This window comes from Colius striatus, chromosome 10, assembly GCF_028858725.1.
Source record: "Colius striatus isolate bColStr4 chromosome 10, bColStr4.1.hap1, whole genome shotgun sequence".
Classification (NCBI taxonomy): domain Eukaryota; kingdom Metazoa; phylum Chordata; class Aves; order Coliiformes; family Coliidae; genus Colius; species Colius striatus.
Window position 1 is genome coordinate 14,515,846 of NC_084768.1, and position 15,034 is coordinate 14,530,879.

Consider the following 15,034-nt stretch of genomic DNA (forward strand, 5'->3'; position numbering starts at 1 on the left):
TCGTTTTCCTAAGATAAGGATTCAGAAGAGCAATGAGAAACAATCTCATCTATTATCTAAGAAAATTACAAACTTCTCTGTTAATTACTAACTATATTTTGCAAACTAAGTAATAATATAAAAATGAGCACGTAGGTCCTAAAATGTTAAATGTTCCAGGCTGTTACAGTTCTGCTAATAGCACATTGCTTAGCAACTGCTATATTTAAAATAGGTTCTTAATTCTACTGTGAAATGTACTTATTTTACACACTGGAAGAGTAACATAATGTTCTATCCTCAAGTAAATATGATAGTGTTTCACACTGCATGAGATATCTCTGTGTAGGTAGAGAATGATAGTTACTTTTAGTTGAGTACTGAATGATATGAAATACACAAAATTTAATAAAGCATGCAAAACATCTGCCTGCAAATAAAAATATTTGCACTCATGTTGAAGAGTTGTAGGTTCTTTCATAATTAATTACAATTAAATTATAAGATATCAGGTGAAGTGATATATCATCATTTTGCCCCATCAAGGTAGCTGACAGCTGTCAAATTTGGCAACTGAGAAATCTTTTTTTTTTTTCTTCCCCTCCACCCTTTTTCAAAGCAAGGCAAAATAGCACTTGAAAGCTCAGAGCGAAATGGTCCATCTTTTGTGGCAGAAGCTCAGTTAGCACCTGGGCATATGGTAAAATGAAACAGATCAGGACGAGAAGCACTCAAAAACATTTTGTCCAACATTTTTTTGCTGAAAAATGTCAGTTCATTAGCACTAAAAGACATTTACTGTTTTAGACTGTACTTTCAGCAGGAAGAGCTTCCTGACTAGGATAACTTTTCTGATTAAAACCAGAAAGGACACTCTTGAACAACGAAAATCCCTGTGGACAGGGCATTTATCCAGGATGTTGGCGGCACGGGCACAATTTTCTGTCATACTCAATATTCAGACTAGACTATGACCCTTAGTTTCTCCAGCCTCTGTATCAGCTATTCACTGCTATTGCTCCATCAGCCTGGCTGGGTCTATTCCATGCTGTATAAATAATTAAATATTCCTGGGAACAGGGAGACCTGGATCTCCCTCATCCCATTTCCTCATCCAGGACTCTCTAAAGATTTCTTTTTTCAACAGTGGAATAATTGTTTAATAGAAGACTGATTTTTTTGAGCCTATTTCCAATACACACATATTTATAGAATGAAAAAGGAACTGGTAATTTAATATACGATATCTTTGTGTAAAAGATACACTCCTCGCTTTCAAAAGTTATTAAAACACTTCAAATACCAGCCTTTTAAGGCTCTCTAGTGTTACAAAGAAGAGAAGGTATAAGAAAGAGGCAGCTAATTCTAAAGGTTCAGACATACTAGTTCTGATTCAGTCTGAGCACTTCATATTCAAACTTCAAAAATGAACCCCCCAAATCATTCCCTTTTCCTTTCTTAGTCTCTGTCTCAATAATTGATGAAACCATCTATATGCTGATGTCAGATCTCACAAAAAAGGATGAGAAAATTTCTCCTGCTGCTCTCTTAGGCATATACTTGAATTTTTTACATATATCATATTGAATTTCGCTCTTTCAAAAAATGTCTGAAGTTCAGAGCAGCTGTATCTGTATCAGTCTGTACAATGACCCTCATTATGAATGTCTGAATTAATGAGCTTGTGATGGTCTGAATTCTGCCATGGAGAGCAATACATATCTGTCTTTCTGGCTGTATAGTTAAAGGCTGGCTAAAATGACAACATTCAGTGGGTCACTGTTATTTCAGTCAGGGGAGAACAGAATTAAGCTATTAACAATACAACAGTTTAAGCTTCAAAATGAAAATGTATGCCATATTAATTGCATAAAATTGGACACAAGCTGGCAGTCAAACAGTCTGGGTTTGCCTCCTGACTGATTTATCTCATTAGCATGTCCTCAGTGAATATACCTTCTTGAATACTTTAGGTATACAACAGCAGTCTTATCTGGGAGTAGAAAATGTAACAAAACATCAACAAACCCCCTTTAGGCTATATTTTTTGAAATATTTTCAATAATGCAAGATTAGGATTTTATGATTTGAACATTTTAATAATTGAACTTGTTTTAAAAGTTAAAATGTAGCTAAATGAGTTTATTTCAAACCCTGTCTGAGAAAATACTTAATTTTCACGTGGAGTTGCTGTTTATATATGAATACTTGAAAGCTGTTCTTTAATATACCTCAAGCGGTAGATTTAGACTCAATTAAGTGTTTCCTTTATATTTTTGGAACACTTATAGGAATCCATAATTAAGTAAATAAATTGTGTTTCTATATTTTTCATCAGAGTAAGCAGCTTCTCAGACTTCTGTTGTTTCTTATTGGAGTGTGAAGCTAAACACATAATGACCTAAATATTTTTTATTTAACCTCAGTGCTGCAGCCAAGGGCAGGAACGATGAAAGAATGCAGCTGTATCGGACCTCAGTCATACGCATTAGCCCAAGTAGGTTCAGTGGTAGGACTGGAATCTATCTTGCTTTTAGTGTAATTAATTACTATATTTAGCCTTCTCCCTTTCCAAGAAGCCTCTGAGAAGGTGTATTTACTGGGGAGTTGGTAATGACATAAATCAAGCTGTTTAATGAACTGATTCCAGGTGCATCAAAGACTCTAGACTACATTACACTTCTCCTATGGTTTCTTTGCATAAATGCAAATCTATCTTAGGTTGTATCTGGAGCCTTATGCAGGAGTTTTTTTTTTTTACCTGGCACTGCAGACGTGTTTTTACCTGGCAAAGATAAGTCAAATAGTTGTATATTAACTTTAAGCAGCGACAGGAGCATGACTGAGATGTTGAGTATGACAACAGGCTGCACTTGCCATTTTAGGGATGTGAATAGTTGGCAGAAAGCTGTCCATGCCTTTCACAGTTTGCCAAATCTTCCAAAGGGTTTGGTCCTTAACTCTTTAGAAAGAATGATAATTCTGCTGTGGATATGGTAATAAAATTCCGTGTTGTGGTTTATGATCTTATGCAAAGCCACAAAAAGCTCTTTCAATGAACTAGTCAAATTTCTGAACATTCACTTGCAATGATGACTGTGAATTTAAATTTGCTTCTCTAAATGCCTGTGAGCCATGAATCAAAGGAGTAGAAGAACAGTGGAAGAAAATGTGATTGGAGTGAGAAAATAAGTAGTTTGGATATAGTCATTACATAATTACTAAGAAAGTCCAAAAGACATCATCAATACATGTTAACTATCCAAAGCAAACCTATGATATCCTTTCAATGCACAATTTAAAGATAAGCATATGTTCACAGTAATTGTGCTTATAGAAAGGCAATGTAAGGAATCATCAAGATAATTTTAAGCAATTAAAAAAAAAGTCTGATTCATTAAAAAAAAATCCACTGAGGCTTAGTATACATAGATCCATTAAAGTAGGGGGCAGTTTATCTTCCTAGCAAAGAAGGATGCCTGGGCCATTAACCTGCATCCATCTGTGGGGCATCTCAGGAAATCTGCACAGTCAGCTGGCACCTGCAGGCACTCATCATGTTCCCCTTAGCATCCACCTGTACTCCCTTCACCTGCTATTTCTGCTTGCTTCATTCCTGATGACACAGGACATGCTTGACTTTTCAAGCCTAGTGTCCTTTCAGTGAATCTGCAGGAGAACTTCTTCATGCCCTTTTATTATAACACTACTAGCTAAGCTAACTTTAAAAACTCCCAAACTTTTATATGGATCATATTTCAGGGATCTTTGAGCCTTATGTGATGCATTTATTACATATGAATAAATTTAAGTAATTTTCATGTTGTAGATTAGTGGCCACTCTTTTCCAAGTATTTCCAGGGACTTTGGAATAGGAACTTTAATGACAGAGGGAAGGAAGAGGGAACCTTAATTTCACCTGAAAGTTCTGGTCTTGCTGAGAAGCTGCATGCATTGGGTATAGCAGTATGGATGCCGTGGTTGGAGATTAAGACTGGTGTTATCCACTGAACAGGGAAGTGCTTTATGACTCTGTGATTAATTAGCACAGCAAGTATTTTTCTTGCTCAACAACATTTCAGTCAAAACTAATCTGTTTCAAACAAAGTCACAGACTCATTCTTGGACTTGATGATTTTATAGATTTTTTTCCAATCAAAATGATTCTATGATCTTCAATGTCATTATACAATTAATCATCATCAATGGCATAGGAAGTGCAATGGAAACACCTTTAACTGAAGCCACAGAGAGGCTAATAAAGGGGACTCTTGTTCTTACATAAAGAATAATCCAGCCATTGCTAGTCCCTGTAGAAAATTTATTTCCACTAAAAAGGCAAGCTAAGGCACAAGAGTAGATATAAAAAAGTGTTTAAAACAGCTGTTTTCTGAAAAATGTACGGTAAATGGTACTTTTTTCATCTAAGAGACATAATAAATGCCTCATTACAAACAGTCCTTTGGAAAAAATCCCCACTGAATTTTTCAAATATTCACTAAAATGTGGGACAGTGGTATGATTTGTTGTGATGGAGGTCAGAGGTCAAGCAACTTTTTTGATAGCAATCCTTGGAACATCAAGAAATATAGAGTAATGAACACAAGCTGCTTCACTGAAGAACAGGAATAATAATGTGAAGAAGCTTCAAGTGCCAGTGCACTCGATTCACTAGTGTGGTGTGATTGACCTCAGGGGAGCTGCCTTTTTTTCTCCTCCTGAGTGGGAGCAATGGACTGTCAGAACGTGATCAATTGAACACAATGTGAACGTGATCAAATGAACACAAAAAGTTCCACTTAAATATAAGAAAAACTATTTCCCTGTTCAGGTGAGGGAGCCCTGGCACAGGCTGCCCAGAGGGGTTGTGGAGTCTCCTTCCTTGGAGGTCTTCAAGACCCGCCTGGACATGTTCCTATGCGACCTGATCTAGGAGAACCTGCTTCTAAAGGTCCCTTCCAACCCCTACTGTTCTATGATTCTATCAATTTTGAAGTCTGGGAAAACATAAAACTTTAAACTCTTTGAATATTTACTTTTCTACAAGAAGGGTGTTCAGTTTGAATGGCCTAGATTAAGTACATAAAATTTGTGAGTATATGAGAAAACAGCAGAGTAATGGCTTTTCCAGGAAATTTCTCTGCATTGATTGCAGCAGTATTACTAATCCTGAATCAACCTAAATGTACAGAACTGAATAAGTATTAGGGCTGTCCAATAAGATTTGATGAATGCACTATTCCATTAATTTTACCTTTTTTGTTGAATAAATTATTTGACAAATAATGGTAAAATTCATCAAATAAATTATCTGATGAATATATTTTTTAAGTAATTGACTAGCTCTAATGAATATGCAGGCAGTTCCTTAATGAAAAGCATTACTCTGTTAGCCTGCTTTCATCACTCATATGTCAGTTTTTTATATTTTGTAACTGCAATCTGTATATTTTATTCATTTACCCATTCATTTATACATGGGAAGTTCAAAACAGTATGGTTAATCAATCACTGCAATTCTTAGAATATTTTTGCTTTACAGTTGATTATTCATTACATTTATTCAGGAGTGCTTAGTAAAAAGAATTTGGCTTTTCTGAGGACACCTCTCCCAGGAACTATTCTTGACTTGTATGTTTCAAGTCAAGTTTACAAGAATGCTCTGAAAATCGCAGGGTCCTTTTATAAGCTATTCTTTAGAGGGAAACACTACAGTTACCAATTGTTTTAAGAAACTGGGGCTTGAAGCCAAGCCAGACACCTTCAAGGTCCCTGAAATCATACATTACAGGAATAAATGAAGGAAGAGTGTACAAGAGCCACCTCCTCAGTGCACAGCAATAGGATATTTGGATAAAAGCCACAGAGAGGCGTATTTGGATGATATTCAATTTTGGAAATGTTCCAACCTCAAAGAGCAAGTCTATATTTTGGTGTTAACAGAGGTGATCTCAACAAGTGATACTGATAGATTCATACTTATGCCTGTTAATGTTACAACATGTCACAATTCTGAGTTCTAGCTCCTCACAGAGGTATGTCAATTTATCATGGCAGCAACAGTGGGTACAATAGTCAAGCCTGCAAGACTCTCAGTAATGCAAAGGTGTGAAGCATATTATCATGCGTGACTTTGAACTTGCTGCACAAACCTCAACTAAACAGATTTAATGGAAGTAGATTGTGGAGGAGAGGTACATTAGAAGGATTCACTATAGCTGCACTTGGAGTAGCAGCAATTCTTTTCAACTTTTCCTTTTAATGGCTTGTGGACTTTCATAAGTACAGCAATGACATCATTTCTACTGCCAATTGGGCAGTAACTGTCCCTCACAACAGTGATAAGTGGAGGGACTTAGCCTGTGTCCATAGGGTTTAAAAGACGAAGTTTCCGAAAGTATCAATGATGCAGAATGAAACCCTTATATATGTCTACTCCCTCTTGACACAGAGCAAGTTGTCATGCCAGAGGTGGGAAAACCTCCAGGAGTTTGTTATTGGCTGACATCACATGCCCATCAAAATGTCAGACACATTACCCTGCAGAGAAACAGTTATTTCAATTCTAGACACTTATTTCAGTGAGATTATTATTGTAACAGTGTATAACAGAAGAAAAAAAAGTTGTTCTAGAGATTTTTCTTTTTTTCATTTTCACATCTTTTATCTCTGGAGCTTATATTTGTACTTGCCCTAGTCAGGCATGGATTGTGGTGTATGTGAATGTTTATCCCTTAAAGCTTGTGATAAATTCACATTTCTATTAAAAAGTTTAAATACTTCTTATAAATAATTTCTCCATACTTGTACGCTTTGATCTAATCTACTGCATAGTTTTAGCTAAAAAGGTTGTGGTTCTAAAGATTACAAGCATTAGGAGGAAGAAATAAGTTGTAGAAATTATCTTCAACTTGCAGCTTTATTTAAAATGCCCTTTTCTTTGCTAACTCCATCTAAAAGAGCTTCTGACCCACTCCTTTTCATGTACAGTCACCAATCTAATGTTTTTTAGATGAGCTCAATAAGGTCATTGCTTTGCACTTAAAAATTCTAATAGAACCTTAATGTTAATAAGCAAACACTTTCAGAAGTAGTGTTTCTGCTTAGGCAATCAGAGGAAAACTTAGTTTATACTCCCAATAAACACATTAGCTTCACTATTACTTCAGATTTTAAAGTCTGAGGGCATGTTTGAAACAATGTGCCCTGAGACAGAAAAGAATGGGTACAGAACCAATTCTGTTCATCATTTATATGCTGTCTCAAAGCTTGTCTCAAAAAACATTATAGTATTGTCCGAACCACAAATCTCCTGGGTGCCCGTCCACAGAAACTTAAAGCATCATTTGGGTACATGGGCATTTGTACTGACAATGAATTTAAAGTTTTTGTTCAAGAGTCAGATTTGTGGAGAGTAGCTCTCCAGAGAACTGGTATCCAAACTCTCCAGGCTATCTGGGAAAACCTGCAAACTCAATGCTATTAGTAAACAAAGCTCAGGGTTAAAGGTAAGCTTGAAGCTGCCAGATTTTGCAGCTTTCTGTATGAAGATTGGCATGCTCTGTCTGGTTGTCTCAGAACAAAAATAACATTTCCTTTTCAGAGTCCTTAAAGAAAAAAAATATTACTAATTAATTAGCTTTGTCAAAAATGAAAATCTTGGAAAGATATTGGTTTCTGTAATTAAAAGGACATCCTGAGTGGCACTACTTTAGAGAGTCTATATATTCTTGTGGTGTTGCCTAGGCAGTGAGCCTGACAGGAAGATGGAAACAGAATTACCACTGCCAGAGTCCCTTCCACAGAGCAGACGTGTAACACCAACTTCATCTTCCAGAGTCCATGTCTGTTTTCATAAGGCTTTCCATATTTTCCTTAGACAATAACCCGAATAGAGTATGAGCAAATTACCTAGCTCCTTTGCACTCTTTGAAAACATCCCTCTTGTAGTTCAGGCTTCAATTTATCATCACTGCATCAAAACAAGCTGTCCAAACACACAGACACACACACGCAGCAGACACACGCGCAGCAGACACACGCGCAGCAGACACACGCGCAGCAGACACACACACGCAGCAGACACACGCGCAGCAGACACACACGCAGCAGACACACACACGCAGCAGACACACACGCAGCAGACACACACGCAGCAGACACACACACGCAGCAGACACACACGCAGCACACACACACGCAGCAGACACACGCGCAGCAGACACACACACGCAGCAGACACACACACGCAGCAGACACACACGCAGCAGACACACACACGCAGCAGACACACGCGCAGCAGACACACACACGCAGCAGACACACACGCAGCAGACACACACGCAGCAGACACACACGCAGCAGACACACACACGCAGCAGACACACACGCAGCAGACACACACGCAGCAGACACACACACGCAGCAGACACACACACGCAGCAGACACACACGCAGCAGACACACACACGCAGCAGACACACACGCAGCAGACACACACACGCAGCAGACACACACACGCAGCAGACACACGCGCAGCAGACACACACACGCAGCAGACACACACGCAGCAGACACACACACGCAGCAGACACACACGCAGCAGACACACACACGCAGCAGACACACACACGCAGCAGACACACGCGCAGCAGACACACACACGCAGCAGACACACACGCAGCAGACACACACGCAGCAGACACACACGCAGCAGACACACACGCAGCAGACACACACACGCAGCAGACACACACACGCAGCAGACACACACGCAGCAGACACACGCAGCAGACACACGCAGCAGACACACACGCAGCACACACACGCAGCAGACACACACGCAGCAGACACGTGCAGCAGACACACACACGCAGCAGACACACGCGCAGCAGACACACACGCAGCAGACACACACGCAGCAGACACACGCGCAGCAGACACACGCGCAGCAGACACACACACGCAGCAGACACACGCGCAGCAGACACACACGCAGCAGACACACGCAGCACACACGTGCAGCAGACACGTGCAGCAGACACACGCGCAGCAGACACACGCGCAGCAGACACACACACGCAGCAGACACACACACGCAGCAGACACACACACGCAGCAGACACACGCAGCAGACACACGCAGCACACACATGCAGCAGACACATGCAGCAGACACGTGCAGCAGACACACGCGCAGCAGACACACGCGCAGCAGACACACGCGCAGCAGACACACACACGCAGCAGACACACACACGCAGCAGACACGCAGCAGACACACGCGCAGCAGACACACGCGCAGCAGACACACGCGCAGCAGACACACACACGCAGCAGACACACGCGCGGCAGACACACACGCGGCAGACACACACGCGGCAGACACACACGCAGCAGACACACACGCAACACACACATGCAGCACACACACACGCAGCAGACACATGCAGCAGACACACGCGCAGCAGACACACGCGCAGCAGACGAAGCAGCTTGCTGAAAGCAGGTTGCCTTTCCTCCCAGCTCTAGTAGTGCGTGATTATGAAGAGACAACAATAAAGGTATGTGAATACTGTGAAAACAAGTTATCACAAAATAATTCCATAGCACACAAAAAAAATAGCAAAACAACCACAGGGCTATTTTCTGACCAGCTACAGAGCTCCTTTGTGTGGGTTTACTTCAGCAAAGGAGTGGGAGAAATTTAAAAAACAACCTGGCTGCTATCCTCATCCATAGAAATGCATCGGTACACAGGGCCCATATCAGCTTCTATCTCCTCTCTGTTTTCTTTTAATTTGCAGGATTGCTGGAAGATCTGGAGTGCTCAAATAACGGCCACGGGCCTCAGAGCCCAGCTTGTAAGATATGCCTCTGTGGCCAGCTAGACTTATATCAAAGCCTCTATGCAAGGCAGTAACTCTGCCTCTGTACTGCGCACCAAAGATCTTGCATCAGGCACAGCTCAGCTGGAGCTGAAAACAAGGTTACAGATGCATAAATTTAGAGCATTTTGTATATTTTGATAAAGCTATTTTCCTGTGCTAAAAGTGCAGTGATACATCACTGTCCATAAATCTTCACCTGTAGGTAGATGAGGAATAGGAATGAGAGCAAGTACATGTAAGAGATGAGATCCAAAGAGGAAAAAGGAAATTGTCAAGTTAAACCTAAGAATTGTAAAAATTTCCTAGTAAAGGATTGTTTCTCCCCATGATTTTGTTTTGTTGTAGTAACCTTTGGCTGTCAGAGCCATCTAACCCCAGAAGCACTGAGCCAAAGTTTTACAGTGCCTCGCCTCTTTCAAAGTCTACTGTGTTCACCAGGAGGGTGAGATGGAGGGGCGTCACCCTGCAGTTGCATGTGACAGATTGCTCCCAACCTATCCCCAATCTGTGGTATGACTTTGGAGTGGAATTTGACCAGAATTATACCTGATGCTTCATTCAGCTTTGAAATTTCTAATGCATTGAAATAAATCTTTTTTACTATCATCTTGCATGTGTTAGGAACTGGCATTTCTTTTTTACAAATCCTCACATTTATCACAAAATAGTTTAAAAAGCAATGAAGAGTTATAACTGACTTGACCACAGGTGTCACGAGTCCTCACCATTGTACCTTCTCCTCCTGTTAGCTCCAGCTATTGCCAGATCACTGTCAACCCAGTCATACACAATAATGTCCCATTATAGTTGGAATGGTTTGTTAAACTTTATAGCTCTTAGAAATGCTCCCAAGGCACCAAAAATGTCTTGATTCAGAATTGAACATGTAATAGCTGCCAAATTTGCAGGTTTGAAACCACTTCCAATAAGAATTAAAAAGGCCCTCTTCACAGCTGAAATAGGGCTATCAATACTTGACTCGTCTGCCCATGTGAAATAGCGGGTTCTTTTCTCCGACGTCGCAATTTAGTTTAAAATAGCTTTGATGATGACAGGGTACATGCAAGTGATAAAACCATAAAGAAGACAGTCTAATCTTACAAAGATGACCGATCACTGATAAGAGATTAAGTCGCACAACATTTGAAAAACCAGATTATCTGTCTGCCAGGATAGTGTCTGTGTATACCTCCTGCTGAGCCATGCTGAGATGCCAACGACATATGAAGATACTAAAAAACAAGAAATGCTTCACAGAATTTCTCAAACCATTGGGATAAAAAGAAGAATACAAGTAAGAAAAAATGCTCTGATCTTATATTGAGCTTTTTTGTCAAACATTCATTTTCCAGGCTAGTAAAGTATTTAGATGTACAGCATATAAATAATTTAGAGACACTATAAAAAGGTTTAAATTAGCCAATTCTGCCCTATAATTAGCACTCACAGCTATGCTGGCAATGGGTGGGTGATTATTAAACACCTTTTATTATCGGTTTTATGTACTATAATAAAAATGAAAATTATACTTACAAGAATTATTAGACATGCTGGTCCTATAAAACTCCATATAAAGTTATTCTTTGTGCTGAGCCAACATCTGAAAAGTAAACAGCAGAAAATGCCTTGCAATGTGCTATCGTGACTACTACATCCTTAAGTATGTTGATTCAGATACAGAAACAGCAACTTACACTTCTGTGGTGCCATAGTACTTATATCCCAGTGCAGCAGAGATTCCAACGACCACAGCTGGACTGACGTAGCCAAAGACATAGAAATTCTTGTGCAAGAAACCCTTGTTGTAGATGACTCCCACAACTATAAGGTAGAGGTGAATACCTTCAATGCACATCCAGGCAAAAGCAGCTAGAAGGAAATAATGGAGTAATCCAGCAGTAATTGAACAGAAGAGCTGGAAATTCAATCAGAGAGAGCAAGAGTCATAATTCTATTAATATGCTTCTTAATATAACAACATATGTACAGCAACCTGGTAGGGTTCTAAAGTAGGGGTCCAGTAGCCCAGATGTAATGCTGATTGACAAGAACCGGGCCTATACGCACAACCCCACTGGTTCATTGGTATTTTCTGTAGCAATCAGTAAAATAGAACACATTCAGCTTTTCAAAGTGGTGCATGTCTTCCCAGAAAAACTGTATAAACAAATTGACAAGGTTGATCCCATTGTTACAGCTGAATAGCTTATATGCTTTCCAGATCTAGATAAAGCTCATTTTTATGATTTTGATAACAACGTAATTAGGCATCAAAAGGAATTATTTCCAAAGCAAATTTTGTTATTACAAAGCACTTGTAAAATTTATATTTCTCAATCAATCAATACTGGAGTGCTACCTCAGGGATAGCAGCTCATATTTCCTCAAGTAATTTTAAATCTTATAGTAGGGATATTTTGATAATGTGCATAATTTTATTTCCCAAAACTAGTCTGAGATGCAAAAATCAACAGCCTGACTTGTATGAAAAGCAACAAGTAAAAATCTCACATATAGAAAAGAAAGAGATCCTCCAGCCAGCAGTGCAATATCTTAAATGCATCTCTGGCCTGGCTTTTAGGGAGAATTGTCACTCAGAAAGCCAGCAGCGTGGCTTTGTATAGCATCCAAACAGACATGAAAACTGGAAACGTAAAACACATTGAGGTCACAGTTTTGTCACCTTAACCAAGTTTGAATGAAACTCATGGAGTGAAGACAATACACACCAGCTCAGATAAAGGTCCTACTTCTTTAAACAGCCATTTAAAATTTCCTGTTACTAGACTGGGAAGTCAGTGTCATTAGAATATTCATATTGGTGCTAGGAAATACTGGATGGAAAACTGTATCTTAAATCACATATTTACTTAGCAACACAAAATCAAGATACAAGTGAAAACTACTCACCTTATTATTGTTCATATTAATTCCAATCAGAAAAATAAGTTCCGCCAGGAAAAGGCTGCAGCAGAGGTTTTTGTGAATTGTCGTTCTAGTGCTTTGAATTTCACTGAAGAACCAGAATGTAAAAATGCACATGGAGAGGCAAATCAACGAAATAATTATTCCTAGCTGAGTGATTCTTGTAAGAATGTTATAATTTGTAACACCCTGGGGGAAAATTATAATATTATATTTTAAAAGATTGGTTTTGTACCTTCTTAAGAAAGACCTCATTCTATAATACAATTCTTTGCTTCTTCTCTACAAAATATTAATCAAAACTGTTTGTGGAATTTCGCTGCAAATGTACACTTTGGATAATCTAAAAAATACTGGTTTTTTGTGAGACAGATATAATTCTAGGGGAAATTGGTAATAAACTGTATATGGTCCTGCTTTTGCATTTTCTAATCTTTCTTAACAAAAACTTTATATTGACACCACTATCTCCTAATATGATTTTAAAAATCAGATCATTTTAATGAATGACAAATACACTGGCAGTAGGACATATTAGTATGACATAAACATTTTCTAATACAAAAGGACTTATCACAGTAGTGACTTCGATAAGGAAAACTGAATATCCGTCTTACTGAATTTGCAACATGATCAAAACAAGGCTCTGAAATAACAATCACTTCAAACAAATGCTATTCCAGATATGTAACACGAATGTTCTACAAGGAAACACAGGCTATCTTAATATTGGATGTGAATATTTTCTATATAGAAATAGTTACATTTGCTGCTTGGTATTTGCACAAAGAATCTCTGAAATACATGAGTGTGCATCAGCATAAGGATAGTATTCATCTGACCGTAAAATGTATCAAAGTATTTTTTTCCTAAATAAAAGACCTGAGATTATTCTCCTTCCAGCCTTCCTTTTCAAAATAACTATATAAGTACCTGCAAAGGTTTTAAATTTGAACTGAAGACTTAGGATGCTATTTAGTAACCAAGAAACAGCCTCTATCAGCATGAAATTCACAGTGTGAGAGAACTGTCTCAATACAGTATATTCATGCTAATATTCTGCTTGCTGTCAGTTCTGATGCCTTATAAAGCTGCCTCCTGAGGCAGGAACTGAGCTCCTGCAGATGCCCACACAGATCCTGTAAATCTATGCGGCCTCTTAAAAAGGAAATAAATTGAGTGGTCATTTTCACAATTTTGTGTTGGTCATGAGTGTCCATGTTTAATAGTTATAAACTTCAAATTGATTATGCTGTTGTAAATTCTCAGGAGAGAATTGAAAGCAGATTTTAGACGCCAAGATTAGACAAGAGTGAGTGGCAAAGTTTTGTGGGAGAGAAATTCAGGGCCATATTATTAATGATCACCAAAGAACACCAGTAAAATCCCACAGCAGTCTTAAAGTGGGATTTAAAATTAAAAGCCATGCACCAAAAATAAGCACAACAGACTGTGTATTTGGAACACAATAATTTGCTGCATCACTGCTCTGTGATACTGCGGAAAGGACATACGGAAATTCAAACACATATGGGAGGAATTTTGTTTGCTCTGTGCACAATAAATTTTGTATTTTCTGAACAAAAAAAAGAGAGACAACCTAAAGGGGGAAAAGTACATAAGTTGCAAGGAAATAAAAACATAAGGAATGAAGACAGGAGAAAGTATCAGGTAAAACACTAAATTAAAATAGCACTTACAACTGAGCCACCTGAGGACATCAAAACAGCAAAATGAGTCAGATGATTGCATTTGCATGAGATATGAGTGGAGTTGGAATGTGTCAGCTCACAGCCTTCTGTAGCCCAGTTGCCATTCATTGTGTCTGCTGAGTAGTTCCAAAATGCACATTTAATATCTTTATCTGCAGTCTGGAAGAGAAACAAGATGTTTTACTGATGGCAAAAGCAGAATATTTCCCATCAGGAGACCTTTCTTACGTTAGCCAGCATAATTCATTTCAAAATTGCTTGTTACCATCAGAAGGTTGGGAAACAAAAAGTACATTCTGCAGGGCCTATTCAGAGCAATTAAACATGGCTGAGAATGGAAGCATTTTATCCACACAACTAACACTCCACCAAACATGTAGGCTAATCAGATTAATGAACCTTTCTGGCACTTGCAAAGGTGTTGGAACTTTTATATTCTGAAAACATTGTTATATATACACCTGCACCTGCTGAACATGGACTAAACCCCAAGGTTACGGCCACATTGCTTGTCCTGCTTCTAGTCTTT

General features: G+C 38.9%; 1 protein-coding gene across 9 annotated transcripts in view; it reads right to left on the bottom strand.

Annotated features, from left to right (window-relative positions):
- Positions 1-15,034, bottom strand: part of ADGRL4 (adhesion G protein-coupled receptor L4) — a 264,165-nt gene that overhangs the window by 9,078 nt on the left and 240,053 nt on the right. For all 9 annotated transcript variants that reach the window (XM_062004023.1, XM_062004022.1, XM_062004025.1 and 6 more), the window contains 4 exons: positions 14,494-14,664; positions 12,779-12,982; positions 11,563-11,783; positions 11,402-11,468 (listed from right to left, as the gene is read on the bottom strand). In XM_062004023.1, coding sequence (XP_061860007.1) covers positions 11,402-11,468; positions 11,563-11,783; positions 12,779-12,982; positions 14,494-14,664 — 663 coding nt within the window. The remainder of the gene's footprint in view (positions 1-11,401; positions 11,469-11,562; positions 11,784-12,778; positions 12,983-14,493; positions 14,665-15,034) is intronic.